At 58.3% G+C, this 20,392-nt stretch overlaps 3 protein-coding genes across 3 annotated transcripts; 2 read left to right on the top strand and 1 right to left on the bottom strand.

Annotated features, from left to right (window-relative positions):
• Positions 1-1,682: 1,682 nt before the first annotated feature.
• On the bottom strand, positions 1,683-20,366 carry NECAB3 (N-terminal EF-hand calcium binding protein 3). The gene is made up of 13 exons (XM_019972274.2): positions 20,159-20,366; positions 18,179-18,203; positions 16,570-16,678; positions 15,589-15,614; positions 15,318-15,415; positions 4,789-4,925; positions 4,383-4,501; positions 4,182-4,261; positions 4,025-4,078; positions 3,392-3,504; positions 3,144-3,221; positions 2,569-2,660; positions 1,683-2,490 (listed from the first exon to the last, which is right to left on the bottom strand). The coding sequence occupies exons 1-13, from the start codon at positions 20,273-20,275 to the stop codon at positions 2,462-2,464; spliced, it is 1,077 nt and encodes a 358-aa protein (XP_019827833.2). The 5' UTR covers positions 20,276-20,366; the 3' UTR covers positions 1,683-2,461.
• Positions 8,057-9,850, top strand: C13H20orf144 (chromosome 13 C20orf144 homolog). The gene is made up of 2 exons (XM_019972277.2): positions 8,057-8,473; positions 9,380-9,850. The coding sequence occupies exons 1-2, from the start codon at positions 8,345-8,347 to the stop codon at positions 9,785-9,787; spliced, it is 537 nt and encodes a 178-aa protein (XP_019827836.2). The 5' UTR covers positions 8,057-8,344; the 3' UTR covers positions 9,788-9,850.
• ACTL10 (actin like 10) lies at positions 12,193-14,329 on the top strand. Its single transcript, XM_019972273.2, has one exon. It carries the CDS (start codon positions 12,952-12,954, stop codon positions 14,101-14,103), a length of 1,152 nt encoding a protein of 383 aa, XP_019827832.2. The 5' UTR covers positions 12,193-12,951; the 3' UTR covers positions 14,104-14,329.
• Positions 20,367-20,392: the final 26 nt, after the last annotated feature.

The raw sequence follows: 20,392 nt of genomic DNA on the forward strand, positions 1-20,392 counted from the left end.
GCTAACCTGTTCTCCCTGCCCCCCCCATCCCTGCTAACCTGGTCTCCCTGCCTGCCCCCCATCCCTGCTAACCTGGTCTCCCTGCCCCCCTCCTATCCCTTGCACTCCACTGTTCCTCCTCCTGCTCCCTTTGTCTGGAACATTCTCCCTGCCTGTCTACCCCTCACCTCTGTCTGGAGACCCATACTCATCTTTCACCGCTCTAACCCAACATCACCATTTCCAAGTGGCCTTAGACCCTGCAGGACTGACCCTCCCCTCCCCCGCCAGGACCCTCCCCGCTCCAAACGTTCAGCCAGGGAGGAAGGATGCAACCCATCTTTTTCTTGTTTTTAAATAAAAAAGGTGTTAACTTCCGAACTCCATCACAGGGTGAAACAGGCACCCGCTTGAGATGTCAGCCTGAGCTGAAGAATTTCAGCATTCTGGTTCAAAGGCAATGGGAAGTTTTTTAGTGTTGAGGGTTTGCTGTTGGTGCCATTTTCGTGGAGGAAACAGAAGGAATCAGAACTGGGCAGACAGCCAGATTACTTCCTCCTAGATGGGCTTCTCTAACAAGATAGACCCTGACTCTCCTCCAGCCACCCAGACCTGAGTGACTCAGGTGCTGGCAGCACTTTCTAGGAACTGCCAGGAGTCCAGGAAGTGTGGGAGCCTGCTGGCCAGGGGCCCCCAGAGACCCCTGTGCTGGTTCCTGGCCTGGGCAGCTAGGCCAGTGGGAGCAGCTGTCTGTCCCTGCAAGTCTGAACTCCTACAGGGATCCCTGGAGAGAAACCTCCCACCCTAGGGCATCTATCCTGAGCTGGCACCGTCCAAACCGCCTTCCTGGCCGTGCCTCAGTGCCCAGCCACGACTGGCACCAGCAGGGCAGCTAGGTGCCTTGGTGAAATGGCACTCAGCCCACTGGCCAGCCACCCCTTAAAGCCTACCGCAGCTTCCGCAAGATGCAGTGCTTTTGAGGCCCGGCTGCCTCCCTGCCTTGGCCTTGACCTCAGCCCACCTCTGGGCTCCCTTCCGTTCAGTGAGGCAAGCTCTCCCCAGTCTCTGAACCTCAACTTGTACATTTCTTCTGCCTAAATGCTCCTGACCCCACACCCTCCAGACCAGGTCAAGAGGCCAACCTGTGCTCTTGTGCGGCCATGTGCCTCCCCGCTAGAGCCCACGACCTGGATAGCCCTCTCCCACCCCTCTTCATGTCAGTCACCTCCCTCCATGCCCCAAGTCCCTTCCCTCAGGACGGCTCGAAGGAGGTCCACGTCGCTGGAGGACTGACTCATCCAGTATTCTCCCGGAACTGCCCTCTGGCGCTGTCAGGCAGCAGGGCTGGTGACAAGTCCAGCCGGGAAGGGTGGGGGTGGGGGGGGTTCTGTCTGGGGACAGGCCTTCTCACAGGGACCAGCCGTGCTCTTTGGGCCTTGAGAGGGCTCTGTGGTCTGTCCCCACCTTCATACCACACCTTGCTGGTAAAGGAAGGGGGTGAAGCTAGAACCCCCAGGATTTTAGGGGGGTTATGGCAGAGCCCATGTCCACTCTCCTTTCCCAGGAAAGATTTCAGAGCTAGGCTTTGTGGAGTGAGAAGGTCCTGAATTGAGGGAACCCGGACTGGCCATGATTAAGCTCCCACTATCCACGGGCACGGGGACCAGGCCGCCTTGCTGAGAGAGAGAGAATGGAAGCAATGCCAGAGGTGACCACTGCCTTTATTGCCTCTGGGCTGGGGTTCAGAGGTATCTGGGGGCAGCAGGTGACTCTGGGCCCAAATTATTGCTACCTAGCAAGGTCACCCTGGGGCTTCCCATAGTGCCCTGAGTAAGGGTGGGAATAAGCATGCAAATAATATGCAAATAACATGCAAACCAATCCAGGATCCTCTGGAGGGCTCTGGTGCAGCCACGGGTGCTGAAAGCGTCAGGAGCTTGCCGGCCCGGGAAGGGGGTGGGGACCCCCAGGTCCTTTGCCCACACAGCAGACTGATCCAGCCCAGTCTTGGGGATCGAGGTCGGGGGCGGGGTGGAGGACAGTTCCTGAGCATCAGCCCTGGCTCTGCTGCTGGCTGGGGAAGAGCAGAAGCCTAGTCCCAAAACAGCAAGAAGAAAGCAGGCACCCACTAGGTAGCCAGACAGCCCCAGGCCAGCTCAGAGAGGGAAGGGACCTGCCCTGGTCACACAGCAAGGCAGGGGCATAGGGGACCAGAATCCAGGCCTCCTGAGGCCAGAGTATCTCAGAGGCCGAAGCTATAAGCAATAAAACACACTGTTAAAGAAAGAGGAAGCAAGCAGCCCAGTCTCTGATCCCTGGGCTGTGAGACTCTCCACCAGCTGGCTCTGGGAGGCTCTGAGAGCCAGGCCCCAATTATGGAGGTGGCAGCATCCTGGTCTTGAGCTGAGTGGAGCTGACCAGTCCAGAAGCTCCAGGAGGAGGCAGGCAGGGCTCTGGGGTCCTTGGCTTGTGCAGATCAGGCTCAGTTGTTATTCATAATCCACCAGGAGGCTGCGGGTCAGAGGTTGGGAGTCAGAGGCCATCAGGTGCCCACTGCCCTTCCTCAGAGGGTTGGTGGCCACTGCCCACCTGGGAAGAACACAGTGGTGAGGGTGTCTGGAGCCCGCAGATGGTCAATGAGGATGCGCTGGAAGGCCTTACTGCAAGCGGACTGCTGGTGCCTGGGGAGGGCCGCAGAGGGGACCAAGGCCGGAGCTGGTCCCAGTGACCGGGACCACGTGGTTAGAAGCGCCCCACTCCCGCCCGGCCCTGCTGCCTGGTTTCAGATCTCGGTCCATCCTCGTAGTGGCTCTGAGCCTCAGTTTTCTCCTCCGTGAAATGGGGTGCAGTGTCCACTCATACCATGAGGATTACATGCAGTCACACACAAGGCACGTGGCGTGGGGTGTGGCGTGGTGGGAGCTGTGTGTATGCACCGAGCACCTACCTGGCACCGGGTACTGTGTTCAGTTCTTTACATGCCAGCTCGTAAGGGTGACAAGAGGATGGACTTAGCATCGCTCCCATTTTCAAAAGGAGGCCACTGGGGCTCAGAGGGCTTAGGTAGCTCTCCTGACGTCACAGAGCCAGTGACTAGGAGAGGACTTGAACCCAGGCGTGGTTCACTCGAGGTCCCACAATAAACGTCAGACCACCGCTCCTACCTTCTCCAGGAAGCCTCGTCCTGCCAGAACTCGTACAGGGTGAAGGAAGCCTTGTCCAGCATCTTCTGGGCAGACACACTGCAGGGCCAAAGAGACGGCCAGGCCAGGCCAGGCCTGGGCTGCCACCACCCCTACCCGCCTCACCAGGGGTGTCTAATGAGAGCCCTGGCCCAGGACACCCAGCCCAGCATTCCTCCCTGCCCGTCCACCCCCCACCTTGGCTGGCCACCACCCAGCTGAGGACTCACTGCAGGCAGTGGCTCTGGGACCCCGTGAAGTCCACGTAGCAGCACAGGGCATGGTGGAAGTCCTGCAGGGCTTCCTCTGCCACCTGCACCTGCCTCTGGGCCACGAGGATGTGCTGGCAAGAAAAGCAGCCTGGTCAGCTGGGGTGGGGCAGGGCAGTGGGTGAGGGCCTGCTGTGGCCTTCAGGAGGGCCCTGCCCTTCTTGGCTTGCACCAGACCCAGCCAGCCCTGAGGTCGGACTCCTGCCCCCACGCAACCCCCAGCATTCCTGGCTCCATCCTCCTCCTGTTGCCAAGGTTACTGCCTCGCTCCAGCCACTGGCCGGCTCTCCTGCAGCACCGCACCGCTTCCAACTGCCCCCTTCAGTTTCTGTCCACACTGCTCCACACACCCAGCTTTCAGAACTGTAGGCAAGGGATGCTGATGCCCATGGAGGGACAGAGTGCTGCAGAGTCACGAAGCAACAACCAGAACCCCACACCTGCCCGCCAGGCCTGGGGAACAAAGGCTGGGCCAAGCCTGGAGAAGGGGCTGTATGTACAAGACAGAGGCCAGGGGTGGGTAGCCCCATGAACCTCCTTGCTTCACGGCCTCCTCCCAGCCCCACACCAGCTGCCTGCCCCTCCCAGACTCACCGAGCTGGGCCCCTTGGTCAGCTCCTCTTCATGCAGGGGTTCCAGCCGGGGGGCCTGTGAGGGATGCAGAGCGTGGGCCGGGTCCCCTGTGTGAGCCTGCCTTGTGTGGGTTCCAGACAGTTCCCCCACCACAGGGTGGTAGCCGCACAGCGCTCACCTTGCACTCCAGCTGGTCGATGAGCTCCTGGAGGCGGTTGATCTGGAGCCGCCATTGCATCTCAGCCTCGGAGCTCTGCCCTGGGGGTCGGGCACGAGCCCCTCAGGCTGGGGGCTTCTCGGGATGGATTGAGGGCGAGTGGAGGAGCAAACGCTGGGGCCCCGGGGGATACCGTGCCCTCCCACCCCGCCGCAGACACACCTGTGTTGGAGGAGCCAGGAGACCAGGTGGACGACCGACTGACACTCCGCAGGGCCCTGCGCCCTGCCCGCCGGCTGCCTCGGGGCCGGCTTGGCACCTCCACTCTCTCTTCATCTGATCTGAGGGGAGTGGAGGGTCAATCCACTGCTCCCAGACCCATGGGACCAAGCACTGGGGCCCCAGAACAGGCCTGGCCCCAAGCTTCAGGACACTGAGGTCCAGCTGCAAAGCCAGCCACGCCTTCTCGCCCTCTCCTGACCTCCTTCCCTAAGAACAAGAACTTGGGCTCCGGGATGCCAGAACTGTGGAATGTGATGGGAGCTGAGGGACCCGATACATGGAGATAACGGACATTCATGAACTGGACCCGCAGGTCCAGGTGCAGGCGGCCGAGCGCCTCACGTACCGCGGGCCCTGGGCCTGGGCCTCCAAAGTGTCTGACGCCCCCTCCAGCGAGCTCTGCAGGGCCTGGAGCTGGCTCACCGTCTCCCGCAGTAGGAAGCGTGTCACAAACTGGTCTACCTTGGAGGCCCGCTCATACTCCTGGGGAAGAGGGCGGCATAGTTGGCATTTCCTGGCTCCAAGCATGTATTTCTGAATGGGGAGCTGACCTCTGCGCCCCACCCCCTACCCATCAGAGCACCAGTAGCAACGTAAAGAGCAGAGGCCTGCAGACTTGGCATTAACAGGGCCCGGAGACTCCGGGGGGCAAGCAAACCCCAGACCCCGTCCTTGTCTGGGCCCGGCCTCTCACTAGGAGGGATGAGGCCAATGCCCAGAGAAGCGTGTCCCATTCTCTGGGCCTCAAGGCCCCATCCCTGTTGGGGCCACCACTTTCAGCCAGTAAGGCCCCAGGCATAGCTAGACGGGGTGTGGGTAGGGGCTGGGCCAAGGCAATTTTGACACATGAGGCAAAACGGTGTGATATGGCCCCAGACTCACCAGCTGGCCCCAAGCTCACAATCTTGGCATTCATCCATTCATTCAATCACTCACCCACGCACCCCACATTTACTGAGCACTTCTTACAAGAAGCTGTAGATACAAGACAGCGGGTCACATACCCCAGCGCTGATCCCTGTCTACACTGCCATTTCCCCTAGCCTTTGCCCAGGCAGGCAGAGACAAGGAGGCCGAGCATTGCCAGGCCCTGTGCTGCCCACTCGGAATGCCCAGACTCCCCAGCTACCTTCATCTCCTCGTGCCTTCCTCGCCTATAAAACAGGGGTGGTAACAGCTGTCTCACTGAGCTGCTGAGAGGCTCCAATGAGTTATTTCCTACATAGGGCTCAGCCTGCTATCTGGTACATAAGTTCTTAATAAAGAACTGCTGTCACGGGACTTCCTGGTGGTCCAGTGATTAAGAAGCCCTGGTCAGTCGGGGAACTAAGACCCCACATGCCACACTGCCATTGTTTTTAGTCAAACGTAATACTAACAAGAAACCTGCCCACTTGTACATCTAACAGTCATAGATTTCCTGAGGGTCTCCTCACCAACACCTCCCTCAGCCCCATATACACACTCGGTCCAGGGTGGGAGTCCCAGGGAGCTGAGGTGACCCCTCCCCAAGGGGCCTCAGAGGCAGCTTTGTCTCCCGCCTGTGACCTGCCTCAGTTCAGCCGTCAGACGGGCAGACAGAGTGGCGGCAGGGACCTCTCATTCTCACACGGGTCAGTGGTTTCTCCGAGCGACTGGACTTCCTGGCCATTTTTTGAGCTTCCTGAAATCCGTCCGATAAATTCCCTTTCTAGTGCTTACGGTGACTGATCAGTCTCTGTTGCTTACAAAGACCCTGGCTGACACTGGCACCATTGCGTGCCAGGCCCTGTTTCCAAGCAGCTTCATTTAATCCTCATAGTAATTTACAGGAACCATCACTGACCCCATTTTGCAGATGAGAAGACTGAGGCCTACAGAAGTGGATTACCTTGGCCACGGTCACACGAGTGTCAGAGTACAAACTCAGGTCACAGAAATTCCTCTCTCCTCACCACGAAGCCTTTTCATACTGTTCACAGGGTTCTCAAAGGGAGAATACGAGAGCAGGTTGGCCTTCTCTTCTCCAGTGGACCATGTTTTGTCACAGTGTTATTGAGTTACGCAAGTCCCTTTGCCACGGCAAGGCTGTGATCCATGTGATCATTTTAGTTAGCTTTCTGTGATTGTGGTTTTCGTCCTGGAGGATGTGGGACTGTAGCTCTTGCTTATTCTGTCTGCCAGACATCCTGGAGTGTGAAGTCAAGTGGGCCTTAGGAAGCATTAGTACAAACAAAGCTTGTGGAGGTGATGGAATTCCAGCTGAGCTATTTCAAATCCTAAAAGATGATACTGTTAAAGAGCTGCTGCACTCAACATGCCAGCAAATTTGTAAAACTCGGCAGTGGCCACAGGACTAGAAAAAGTCCAGTTTTCATTCCAATCCCAAAGAAAAGCAATGCCAAAGAATGTTAAAACTACCATACAATCGCACTCATTTCACATGCTAGCAAGGTAATGCTCAAAATCCTTCAAGCTAGGCTTCAACAGTAGATGAGTCAAGAACTTCCAGATGCTGAATTTAGAAAAGGCAGAGGAATAAGAGACCTAATTGCCAACATCCATTGGGTCATAGAAAAACCAAGAGAATTCCAGAAAATTTTCTGCCTCACTGACTACACTGAAGCCTTTGACTGTATGGGTCACAACAAACTGGAAAATTCTTAAAGAGATGGGAATCCAGACCACCTGACCTGTCTCTTGAGAAACCTGTATGAAGGTCAAGAAGCAACAGTTAGAACCAGACATGGAACAACAGACTGGTTCAAAACTGGAAAAGGAGAATGACAAGGCTGTATATTATCATCCTGGTTATTTAACTTATACACAGAATACATCACGTGAAATGCTGGACTGGATGACTCACAAGCTGGAACCAAGATTGCCGGGAGAAATATCAATAACCTCAGATTATACCAATCTAATGGCAGAAAGTGAAGAAGAACTAAAGAGCCTCTTGATGAGGGTGAAAGAGGAGTCTGAAAAAGCTGGCTTAAAACATTCAAAAAACTAAGATCGTGGCATCCAATCCCATCACTTTGTGGCACAGATGGGGAAACAGTGACATTTTATTTTCTTGGGTTCCAAAATCACTGTGGACAGTGACTGCAGCCATGAAATTAAAAGATGCTTGCCCCTTGGAAGAAAAGCTATGACCAACATAGAGAGCACATTAAAAATGAGAGACTTCACTTTACTGACAAAGGTCTGTATGTCAAAGCTATGTTTTTTTTCCAATAGTCATGTATAGATATATAAGAGTTGGACCATAAAGAAGGCTAAGCACCAAAGAACTGATGCTTAGAATTGTGGTGCTGGAGAAGACTCTTGAGAGTCCCTTGGACAACAAGATCAAACCAGTCCATCCTAAAGGAAATCAACCCTTAATATTCATTGGAACAACAGATGCTGAAGCTCCGATACTTTGGTCACCTGATGGGAAGAACTTACTCATTGGAAAAGACCCTGATGCTGAGAAAGATTGAAGGCAGGAGGAGAAGGGGGAGACAGAGGATGAGATGGTTGGATGGCATCACTGACTCGATGGACATGAGTTTGAGCAAGCTCTGGGAGATAGTGATGGACAAGGAAGCCTGGCATGCTGCAGTCCATGGGGTTGCAAAGAGTCGGACATGACTAGTGACTGAACACCACCATCACTAAGCACCTTACCAGCCATCACCTCACTAATCTTTAGCCCAGTTTTACACTGAGAAACCAAGGCCGGAAGTCACAGACAGAGTAAATGGAGTCAAGATTCATCTGTGGGTTCTGGCAGGAGCAGCTCGGAGCCTGGAGCTGATGAGGTCAACCCATGAGGTCACAATGTGGTCCCTGGGACAGAGCCAGGGCAGGGGGCCCCCAGCCAGAGGGCAGGGCAGAGGCAGCACGTGCTGGGGTCCCCAGTGGTGACCAGCCCTGCCATGGGAAACAACAGTTCCCACAAGAGAACCAAAGTGCCCAAGCAGGCCCGCAAGGAGAAGCCACCTGACATGGACAAGGCCCGGCGCAAACGGCAGTTCTTCAACCACCTCAAGTGGAAGAAGCCCAGTGTGAGTCCAGGGAACAAGGGGCAGGGGGGTTTGGCGGACCTGGACAGGTAGGTGGGCAGGAGCGGATGCTGGGGGTCTAGCCACGTAGGGAATTGAAGGGGTTGCATGTGTGTGCTAAGTGGCTTCAGTTGTCTGACTGGTTGCAACCCCACGGACTGTAGCCCACTAGGCTCTTCTGACCATGGGATTTCTTCCCAACCCAGGAATGGAACCCACATCTCTTCTGTCTCCTGCGTTGGCAGGCGGGTTATTTACCACTAGCGCCACCTGGGAGGCCCCTATGGAAGGCATTAGAGAACCCCTGTTGAGGCCGAGGTCTCAGGAACCCACGTGGGTGTGGATGGGGTCCTAATAACCCAGAAGGGAGAACAGGTATCCCAGAAACCAGGAAGTGGATGAGACTTGGGAGCCTAGGAGGGTGTGCAGGAGACGGTTCTCCCAACCCGGGACAGATGGGGGGAAGTCCCAGCATGGTGAATCAGCCCTAGCGGCTGCCACTGGGGCTATGGGCACAGGGAGTTCCCTTATCCCCCGCTTTCCATTCCCCAGCTTCAAAACGTGTTACTTTCCCCTCTCTTCAACTAGGCATGAGGCCCTGGGGTGGGTGAAGGGTCCCAGCATCAAGGCTGGAAGGGCAGACAAGGGAATCTCATAAACTTGATCGGAGTCAGATCTCAGGAAGCCAGCCTGGGGTGGGTGAGGGTTTCCAGGGCGGGAGGCAGGGGTCTTGGGAGATGGAGAAGGGTGCCTGCCTCCCCCACCTCCCCCTACCCAGGCTGGGAGGACAGCGGGTACCCAGGAAACGAGAGAAGGCGGGCTTCTGGGAGACAGGACCCGGGTGGGTGAGGGTCCTCGGGAGGCAGGCGGGCGGAGCTCGTTCCCCTCACGCCCCTGCCCTACCCCCAGACCAAGATCGTGCTGCTCTTCCCCCTGGACAAGCGGCAGCAACTAGCCGAGGCGACGGCGGGGCCCGGAGCGCGGCCCGAGCGGGCGAGCGAGGCTGCAGCGGACACCCCCACGGGGCCCCCGGCGACGGCACCCATGTTGCGAGGAGCTGGCGACGGCGCTGAGCGGCGCGAGAGCGCGCGCGCGCGCGAGATGAAGAAGATCCTCGTCCTGCTGCTGCTGCTGGACGCGCGGCTGCAGGAGGAGGGACGCCGCGCGGCGGGCGGCCCCGGGGGCGGGGCCAAGGCGGCGCAGGGCTGGCAGCGGCTCTACACGCGCCTGCTGACCGAGAGCGAGACCGACTGCGAGGCCGAGGCCGCCGAGGAGCAGCCGCGCAAGCGGCGCCGCTGTCCCCGCCCGCGGCCCTGAGTGCCTGGCCCGGACCCCCGTACCCTGGTCCGGCCCAATAAAGAGCGCATAGCAACGCTGGCGTCTGTAACCCAGTCTGAGGCGTCGGGGCGTCGAGACAGGGTCGGGGAAACTGAGGCCCAGAGCAAGACAGGGAAGAAAGGCGAATGGGGGGCGTTGGGGGGGGGGGGGGCGGGGCGCAGAGCCATGGCCGTGGCCTGGGGCCAAGGCTGGTTTTGCTTTCTTCTTTCTTCTGACCCAAGTGTCAGAGCCCCTGTGCCGCCCTGGAGAGGGAGCACCCTACCACAGTGGAGCGAGGGTTCCCCTCTCCCTGCGACTCCTGGCCGGGGTCAGATCCCGCCACCAGGCCTGCAGATCCGACGGAAGAGAGCTTGGGCAAAGTTAGGCCTGGCCACGCTAGGAGGAGGAGGGGCCTGCTTCCAGCAGAGGCCAGGCAAGTCCAAGAGTCTCCAGCACTCAAATCTTTCCTAACTGAGGGAAAGTCCCAGGCAAAAAGCCACCACCGTGGGGAAGAACTGAGAAGGTCCAGAGTCAGCACAGTTTGAGCCTTAGACTCACATCCTGCCTGTGTGAGCACCCAGGAGGAGAGACGGGTCCCTGGTCCTCTGACCCCTCAATCCTACCCCACTGTGCTTGATGACCCCCAAGGCACCTCAATCACCAATCTCCCCACCTACCCCACCCCATCCTCTTCCCCACACTGCAGCCAAAGAGGCTTCTTCCAAACCACTTATCTATAGGGCAATTCACACTTCTGCTCATAAGCTCACACTGGCTCTCCACTGCCCACAGAGAAACACCCAAACTTATTATTAGAATGTACAGGCCCAGATCCCCAGCCCCAGTCTTCCCCTCTGGGGCTTCTTAATGACTTCCACTCTCACTCCTGCTCTGGCCATACTGCCACTTGTGGTCTTTGATTCAAGGTTCACCTCCCTAGTTCATCCACAAGAGGCCCGGCACGCTTTCTGTGGGCAGGACCCAGCTGCTTCTCACACTCCTGGGTCCCAAACCCAGCACCAGACCCTAGTCATCCTGGTCCCGTCCAGCCATGCCAAACCTGCAGCCTGCTTTCCGCTGGCGATCAATCTCAAAATGCCCCTTTGGGGAGGGGGGCGTGATGCAGAGGGGTGAAGGTCCCAGCTCACTAAAACCACAGGTACAACTTCTCCTGAAGGTACACTTTTGTCAGTGTCAACACCACATCGCCTGCATCAGGCTGGAGGTCGCACTACCCATCACATCTCCCCCGCTGCTCTGTGAGAACTGACCCTTTCCTACCATCCACATGGTTGCAATCAAGGTAACCACCTTCTTCAATGTGGCCACATCTCCTGGCATAAGCAACAGGCCCAAGCCCTGTCCTATCAGTTCCTTCCCTGGGTCTGTAATTCAGGAACTGTTGTTCAGTCGCTCAGTCATGTCCAACTCTTTGCAACCCCATGGGCTGCAGCATGCCAGGTTTACCTGTCCTTCACTGTCTCCTGGAGTTTGCTCAAACTCATGTCCATTAAGCCAAGGATGCCATCCAACCATCTCTCACCCTCTGTTGTCCCCTTCTCCTCCTCAGGAAATGTAGGAGACAATTTTTTCTACAGGAACATGCACAGGCTGAAGCCAGTCTTGAGAAGAATATAAACACAATGCAGAGCCCAATGCACCTCTGAGTCCCCCACAGCCTGGCAGCCAGACCCTGCTTCCAGTCTTTCCCTAAAACCTGCTTTCAGTCTTGCCCTTAGTAGATATAAAACATACAAGGCTCTTGTGATAAAATCCGTATTTTAACTTAAGCTCACCTGAATAGGTCTTCAACTTGCAACCATAATGGTCCTAAAGAGAAAAAAGAGACTCTGCAGAGACATGACATGGCCTGTTTCCTGTGTTGGGGGATGACCGCCTTTTAGAGGAAGTAACTGAGCCCAGGGTGAGATTCGGACTCTGTACACAGTGAAGGCAGCCTCAGAATTGAGTCACAAACTCAGACCCATGTTTGTAAGCCCCGAAGGTAGGATCCCTTTGTGGGCTACCTGGGCCCTTGAAAGCTAAGCTCACAGAGATCTTCAGAGTGGCTGGAGATCCATGATTAAGAGCTTGCTCTTGGAGAGAGGCTGCACGTTTGTCCAGAGGTCATCAAAGTGGTTTGGGGAAGCAATTAAATTGGTTGTGCTGGCCCCAGGTGGCTCAGTGGTAAAGTATCCACCTGAGAACGCTGGAAACTCAAGAGATGCAGGTTCAATCCCTGGGTTGGGAAGATCCCCTGGAGTAGGAAATGGCAACCCACTCCAGTATTCTTCCATGGAAAATTCCACGGACACAAGGGCTTGGCAGGCTACAATCCATGAGGTCGCAAAGAGCCGGACACGACTGAGCATAAACACTGAGCACAGCTGGGTGGCTGAGGCCATATCCCTTAATGTCAAAATCATTACCATTGGCCCTGTCCCAGGAGACAGGCTGGGTCTGGGCGTTTTCATCTAGGTAGAGGCTATGGAAGCACAGCAGATGCTGAGAACTGAGGTCACAATGAATCCAATCCAAGTTCTTTTCCTTGCTTCTTTGACCACCCCCTCCCACCTCCACTAGGAACCACAGTACTTCAGTCATGCCCAGTTGAGAAGTGCCAGGAGACCGCTGGAGCCGCAAGGGTCGGGCTGGACTCCTGGGTTCCCAAGGGGAACAGATGTCTGGATAATATTGCCACAAAGGCCTTTTATTCCCAGAGCTGCTCCTGGAGGCTTCTCAAATCTCTTCAAGGATTTGGCCCACCCCTCTCATCATCCGTCTAAGCAAGGGCTTAGGGGGCGGAGCCGCACCCTGAGGCGGGTCCTCAGAGAAAGGGTGGGGCCTTGAGCCGGAAGAGGGGGAAGACGGCCCGAGGCCGCTAGGGCCCAGCGAGGGCGGAATCTGACTCTTGAACCAGAGGCCGGCCCTCAGGCCCAGGGGCGGAGCCAAGTCAAGGGCTGAAGAGACCTCAGGCCAGAAGAGTGGGACCTCGGGACCAGAGGAACTGAGCCCAGAAAGGCGGGGGACGTGGGCCCAGGAGGTAGAGCTGCGAGCTGAAAGGCGGGCCTCCATCGAGGCCAGCTGAGACTCGGTTCTCAGGCCGAGGGCGGGTCCGAGCCTTCGGGGCCGAAGTTTTGACTTCACGGCTTGCCGGCCGGAAGATGGCTTCGCTGTCCAATAGTCGCCGAGTCCGCCGGCTGTCCTCGCTGGGCCACGTCGCGGTGGTCGTGGACCAGGGTTCCGGCTTCACCAAGGCGGGCTTCGCGGGAGAGGAGCAGCCACGCCTGGTACTCAAGAGCTCCAGCCTGGTGCCCAGCTGGGACCGGCCCGTGCTGCCCGGGGCGCCGGGCTGCGAGCTGGCGGGCGGGGTGGCGCGGGCACACCCCATCAAGCACGGCGTGGTGGTGGACTGGGAGGCGTTGGAGGGGTTGTGGGAGCGCCTGCTGGTGGGCGGCCTGCGGGTGTGCCCGGAGGAATGGCCGGTGCTCGTGAGCGACTCCCCATCGGCGCCGCCCGTGGGCCGCGAGAGGGTGGCCGAGCTGCTGTTCGAGGCCCTGGCAGTGCCCGCGTGCCACCTGGCCAGCACCGCCTTGTTGGCGCTCTGCTCCGTCGGCGCGTTCAGCGGGCTGGCCTTGGAGGCGGGCGCGGGCGTGTGCCATGCCACGCCCGTCTATGCAGGCCACTCGTGGCACAAGGCCACCTTCCGGCTGGATGTGGCTGGCAGCACCCTGTCGCGCTACCTGCGGGACCTGCTGGTGGCAGCAGGGCCTGATCACCGACTGCAGGCCCTGCCCCACAAGATCATCACACAGCTCAAGAAGCGCTGCTGCTACGTGTCGCTAGACTTTGAGGGTGACCTCTGTAATCCTGCCCGCCACCACCCAGTCAGTTTCTCCTTAGGCAGTGGGTGCTCTGTCTGCCTTGGCCGCGAGCGCTTCTGCTGCCCAGAACCCCTCTTCCAGCCGGGTCTGCTAGGCCAGGCTGAGCCGGGACTGCCCATCCTGGCCTTCCGAGCACTGCAGAGGGTGCCTGCGACACTACAGACACGGCTGGCCAACACCATGGTGCTGGCCGGTGGCTCCACGCTTTTCCCTGGCTTCCCTGAGCGCCTGGAGCTGGAGCTGGAGGCCCAATGCCAGCGGCACGGCTGTGGGACACTGCAGCCGCGCCTGGTGGCCAAGCCTGGGCGCGGGACAGCGGTATGGACGGGCGGCTCCATGGTAGCCTCGCTGCGCACCTTCCAGTGCCGCTGGATGACCCGGGCCATGTACCAGGAATGTGGATCCAGGCTGGTGCACGAAGTGTTCCACTGAGTCCTGCTGGACTGGAAGGGGTGGTGCCATAAAAGGGGGCGCTGCAGAGGCAGACGCTGGGCAGGCTGAGCGCAGCTGTCCGAGGCATCGAGTGGCAGATAAAAACCTCAGTGATTACAGCTGGCAGAGTCGTGTGGTGATGGGTCACCTTCTACCCCTTTCTGTGCCAGGAAGGGGTGGTCAGGAACCCTGGGGCTCTTACTTTGAGCTGCAGTGTGAATTCCCACTAACCAGTGCCAGTTCAGAGAATGCCAGTAGAGCTGCCCACCCCCAGGCCCTGTTTCCATGGCAACAAGGAAGGTGCTGCCCCTACTGGTGTCCAGGCCACAGATATGGAAGTCATCATAGCATACCAACCCCCCATCATGTAGCATTCAGATCCCTATCCTGTGCCAGGCCCCAAAGGTGACCCTTAGAAAACCTACTCGACCCTATGTGAAAGCAACCAGAAGGGGAAGCCCTGTCCTCAGCTGATCATTAACTCACAAAGAGCCTCAGTTTCTCCTTCTGTAGAAATGAGGTCAGACACAATCCCAAGCCTGCTCACGGCTCCCTCCTCACCCCCTCACTCAGAGCTACGGGACAAAGAGAGGTGGAGACACCTCTTACAAGGAACACAGAAAGGGAAGGGTAGCTTTCGGTGTTTTTAAAAATACCATCCAAGGGCCTGGAGCCCTGGCTGTGAGCACTGTTTATTCTGTGCACGTGTCCATACTGTACACAAACATGGTGCACACATGCCCGTCTGCTCACGCATGCCCTCAGGCTGTCCCCCACCCCCTGCCACCAAGCTCTACACACCGGCATGGGCCTGGGGATGTGTGTGAGCATGCCCTACCCCCAACCCATCCCTGTTGGGAGCTGGGCTTGACACCCCACAACAATCAGGTCTGGTCAGTAATAAAAGCAGCAGCAGCTCCACATATGAAGTGACTATTGTGAGCCAGACAGAGAGAGAGCAAGACAGACACAACTCTCTGCCTTCATTCTACTTTAATTGTCACAACGAATGTCTGGACGTGGGTTCTATTAATATGCCCAGTTTACAGATGAGGAAACTGAGACCCAGAGAGGTAAAGATGCACAGCCAGAAAGTGGAAGCCAGGCCTCCAGCCCCACAGCCCTGAGTCCAATGATGGAGGCTCCCACAGCACAGCAGACACCCCCAGCCCTCATCCTGCCGCCCCCCCGCAATCATCAGCCCCTCCACTCACCAGCTTGGTGGTGTCCATGGCAGTGAGCACAGCACAGTTGAGCGACTCCAGCGCCGCCAGCACAGGCCGGTAGACGCCCAGGTGTTCAGAGAAGTAGTCTGAGGGCAGAGGAGATACTCAAAGCTTCCTGGGGTACATCCCCCCATTTACAACCTAGAATTCCCCAGCAGCCAACCAGGCCTTATGCTCTGAGCCCAGCCCAGTCTGCTCCATCAGAACACCAGCAACACCCACCTGCCCAGGAGACAAACACCCCCATGGGCCTACTCACCGCACAGTTTCTCCGTCTCCAAATTGCTGCAGGGAAAAGAAAAGGCGTCCTTCAGACCCTGCTGGTAAACTAGGACTGACTTTGAAGCCAGCGGTCCTTTCCTCTCCCTCCCCAGCTCAGCCTGACACGGAGGCGACTTCTGACTCCACCCCACGTTATGCTGCTCAGTGGACAGAGACAGGGTACTACCAGCCTACCAAACAGTGTCTAAGGAGGAAAATTCAGTCCCACTCTCAACCTCCAAGCGGATTTCAGGCTGGGGGAGACAGATGTAGACACAGGCCAAAGAGGAGTGGTTAGATCTGGGAAGGAGAAGTCAGGTCTGTGGAAGCACAGAAAAGGCATGGAGCATCTGTAGGTCAGGGAGGGCTTCCTGGAAGAGAGGCTCCCTGAGCTAGGCTTTGAAGGACAAGGAATTTGACTGGCGTATCTGGTGGTGGTAAGGTAGCAGCAGTGCAGACAAAGGTCTGGCCCAAGCCTCAGAAAATGGGAGTGCATGGGAGCCTAGAATTTCTTTTAAGGAGAGGGGAGTAGGGGGAAGGGAGAGGGAGGGATAGCTGCACACACGTGTGCACCCACGTGAGGAAGCAGGAGAAGGCAAGCAAATTTGCACGAAGGCCTGGACATGTGGGAGCACCTGCATCCATGGGTGGGAGCAGGCAGGGCCCAGCTGTCCCCAGGCATCCGCTGGTCGCTCAGCAGGAAGCGGGAGTATTGGGGGGGGTGCCTGTGGGCTGAACCATAGGTGGTGATTCAGGCCTGGCTATTTTGGGGTCCCAGCTGGAAGCAGTGTGATGGGCAGGACTGGAGCCAAGGAAGGGGTAGGTAGGCGGGTAAAGCTGGCACTTAGCCCTGGCACTCCTTTCCCCGTGCTCCCCCAATCCTCCATAAGGAACCCAAGCAAGAAGGGGACACAGTGGGGCAGGGACAGCCTGGGCTCACATCTACACGCGGCGTGTGCACCCCAACCCCCATACTCACTCAGCAGGATGCCCATCAACACCACTGAACAGCTCTCGCAGCTCCCCGGGACTGAGAACCCCATCGGCAAAGTAATTCTGGAATTCTTCAAATGAGAGCTTCCCGTCATCTGAGGGGTGGGGGTGGGCACAGGGAGCAGAGTCAGTATCTCTGTGCCCTGGCTGCACCCCTGCCACCCAGTGGAGGCCCCCTGAAGGCTTCGCAGTATCTCATAACCACCCAGCCAAGTGAAATGGGATTCTGGGCTGGAAAGAAGGCCTGGCCGTTGGGGACCAAAGGGTTGGGGCCCCCAGAGGTGCCCACTTCAAGCAACAGGGCCCACTCTGCAGGCACCCAAGGGACAAGGCAGTGCATATGTGGCACTCGGCAGGGACTCAATGTTTGCCAAATGGAGAAATAAATGAACAACAGCCTGGGGCACAGTCAGATCATGGCAGGGCCTAGATGTCACTTGGAGGAACCAGGACTGGGTCTTTGCCCGCATGGCTCCTGGGTGGAGGGGACCTCCGTGCTCTGGACCCAGGCCCTTCACAGAGAAGCCGCAGGGAGTCAGATGAGATCTTCCTAAGAGCAGGGCCCCAGTAAGAAGCAGCAGATTGGCTCGGGAGGGAAAGACCTCCCCATCACAGAGGCTGCCTCCCCATCACCGAGGCTGAGAGCATAAGAGCACTGGCCAGAGGCACCGGGGATTTGGCCTGTGAGGTCTCTAAGCAGATGGAGTGGGAAAGTGGAGCCTGAGCCTCCCCCCCCAGACGGAATGCTGTGAGCCAAATGAGACCACGTGCCCTGCTCAACCAGCTGAAACAAATTTGAGGAGATCCAGGGAGAAGAGGCAAGAGTTGGGGACCCAGTCCTCTCTCAAGGAGGCCAGGTGAAGGTGAGGTCAAAGCTGACAGGTGGTCTCAGCTCAGACCCTCCACTGGCCCATCAGGGCACCGTGGGCTGCTCTGAGTCATCTGTGGGCAGCAACCTGTCTGCAAGGTCCCCTGATGGCTCATGCTTTAGCTTTCCAGATTTTGCCAGGCCAGCATCTGAGACTGCCCAGGACTCAGGGCATCGGGGGAGCTGACTCCCTGGACCTAGCTCTGTCCCGCCCACGCCCTCCCTGCAACCAGGTGGTTGGTAATATGGAAAGTTACTGAGCTCTCTAAGAATCTACGATAAAATCCCCCACGGCCCTGGCTCCGTGACCACACCCTTCCAAGCCCCTCACAGAGGAAGCCTGGAACCAGGCATCGCATAGACCCGGGTTCAAGGCCCAGCACCTCCAGCAGCCTGCTGTACCTCTCTGGGCCTCGGCTCCTTTGTCTGTGAAATGGGGTGAAGACTTTGGCAGTGGTGAGGAAAACAGGAGGTCACGCAGGCCAGGACACTGCGTGAAAGTCAGCCCCCACTTCCAGCCTCTGGCTAAACCACATTTCCTCCACTCTCCCTCCTGCCAAACTGGATTCAAACAAAAATTTCCTCTGAGAAGGACACCTGGGTTGATTCTTCTGATTCGGGTCCTCTCAAGATTTCTCTCCATTCTCAACTGTGCCCCAAACCCTCCCCGGAGCCTCTCTGATGCCCCTCAACCCCCAGCATGGGACTCAGGGGAAGCCACACTCACCATTCTTGTCTGCTCGGCGGAAAACCTAGAGGACAAAAGGGCAGAGCTGGGAGCTGGGAGCCCAGAACCGCCCCCCAGCTCCACAGAGCCGCAGCTGGCCAGCCTGCCCCCTGCATCTCCCTTCCTCCTGCCCAGCTTGGTCCCAGCCCCCTGCCCAGCTCAGCCCTACAGGGCCTTTTCCAACAAGGGGAAGAGCACACAGCAGGCCCCGCGGCTTGCTCCCTTCTCCCGCCGGGCCTGGCCTTGTGGGGGGTGCTCCAAGCTGGCTCTCCGCACCTTCACCTCCCACACCCCCGAGTCGATCCTGAGTTCTTTCTGATACATCAGCCCTTGGAACGGTCCCAGCTTGAGGCAGGTGGGGAGACGGGCCAAGATGCGGCCGGAAGATCCCGGGCACCCATCCCAGACCTGAACCCCAACTCTGCATGGTTCGTCCCAGACTCTGCCCACTCCAGGCTGGCGGTGGCTAGCCCTTCCTTTGTGGGTGCCTGTTTACTCAGTAACATATCGGGGAACAGCCCAGGGTTAACCCTTCCAGGGCTGGGTCTTCCTATGAGGCCGACTCAGTACAAGGGTCTTGGGCAGGCCCACGTGCATGTGTGTGTTGTACATGCGAGGGGAGTAAGAGGCACAGAAAGCAAGGGCGGACAGATGGTATTTATGGAGAAACAGACAGGAAAGACAACAGAGGTAGCAAAGTGGAGTCCAGACATGGTCCCCGTCTCCCCTAGGGACCAGAGACTCCCTGGTCACCCAACACAACCCAGCAAAGGGCACCAGCAGGTCTGGCAAGGAGGGGCAGGCCAAAGCCTGGACAGAGAGCCCTGGTCTGCTCCAGATTCAGAGTGCTCCTCCCCTCGGGCTGCTTTCTCGGGGATGAATGTACTCCCTGGCCTGAAGCCTGACTCACAGAAGGCTGCCACCAGCTCACTCGGGATCACAGAGCCACCCAGGGTGGACTGGCCGGGACAGACATACTGGGGGTGGGGGTGGGGGCTGAGAGAGAGGGAGGGGTTCTAAGTGAACACTGAGGACATCAAGGGCCACACCCTAGTGCACCCCTGCCTCCATGTGTGAGCTGGAACACATCCCTAACCCTCCAGGCCTTGGTTTTTCCATCTGGGAAATGGAAGGGTCAGGTCCCTTCCAGCTGAGAGGGCTCTGGCCAAGGTGCTGAGTCACTAGGGACAGTGGGGAGGGGGCAGGAGAACAGCCTTTCCCACCGGAAAGGGACCTCTGGGAGTGGGGACGCAAGAGGAACAGGACAGGCTGTGCACAGGGGTGAAAGGTGGGGAAGGGGTGCAGGTGAGTGACCCAGGCCAGGCCAGGGAGCTCCAGGTAGGTGCTCATAGGGGCTGCAGGGCCACCTGCCAGGCAAGGGGAGGGTGTACAGACCACAAAGGGTGAGTGTGGGCAGCGCCAACCAACTCTGGGATCCCATAGCCCTTGGGTGGGATCTGAGGGGGTCCGGGTCAGCACTAGGTCAGGAGTCAGGGGTGGGGGGCTGCTTCCTCTCCCAGGCCCCCTTGCCTGGTCAGTCCAGCCTGGGGCTGCCAGAGACGGGCAACGTGGCCACTCCCGTGACCAAGAGTTGACAGCCCCCACCCGGCCAGACACATACATGGGGTGGTTTGGGGTCGGGGGGGCCGCGGGGGCAGTGGCACTGAACCAGAGGCAAGGAGATATAAGCAGAGAAAAGAGTGAGAGCCAGAAGACAGGACACAAAGGCAGCGAGATAAAGATAAGGGAGACACACGGAAACAGAGAGCAAGAGAGAAATCGTGAGAGACCCAGAGGCCGAGGCAGAGACCCCAACAAACCTGGAGGGAGACACATGGACATGGGGACGGGGAAAATCAGAATGAGCGAGGGCAAGGAGAGACAGTGAGAGGCTGTCCACAGAGACCGGGAGCGACCCCGCGGGAGAATGACCACCCCCAGGGCCACAGCGCCGGCACCCCCGGCCGGCTCCCCACTCACGTCCTGGAAAAGCGCGTGTCCGGCGGGCCCGGCGGCTGGCGCGGGCGCGGGGGGTCGCGGGGGCTCGGGCGCGGGCGGCCGGATCAGGCACACGGTGAGCAGCCCCGCGCACGCCATGGTGCCGCCACCCGCTTGGCTCCGGCTCGGCTGCGGCTCCGAGCTCTGGACGCCGCCGCCACCGCCGCCGCCGCGGACTTGGGGGGACGCGCAGGGGGGGCGCCCGCCCATCGGCGC

This window comes from Bos indicus, chromosome 13 (assembly GCF_029378745.1).
Source record: "Bos indicus isolate NIAB-ARS_2022 breed Sahiwal x Tharparkar chromosome 13, NIAB-ARS_B.indTharparkar_mat_pri_1.0, whole genome shotgun sequence".
Classification (NCBI taxonomy): Eukaryota; Metazoa; Chordata; class Mammalia; order Artiodactyla; family Bovidae; genus Bos; species Bos indicus.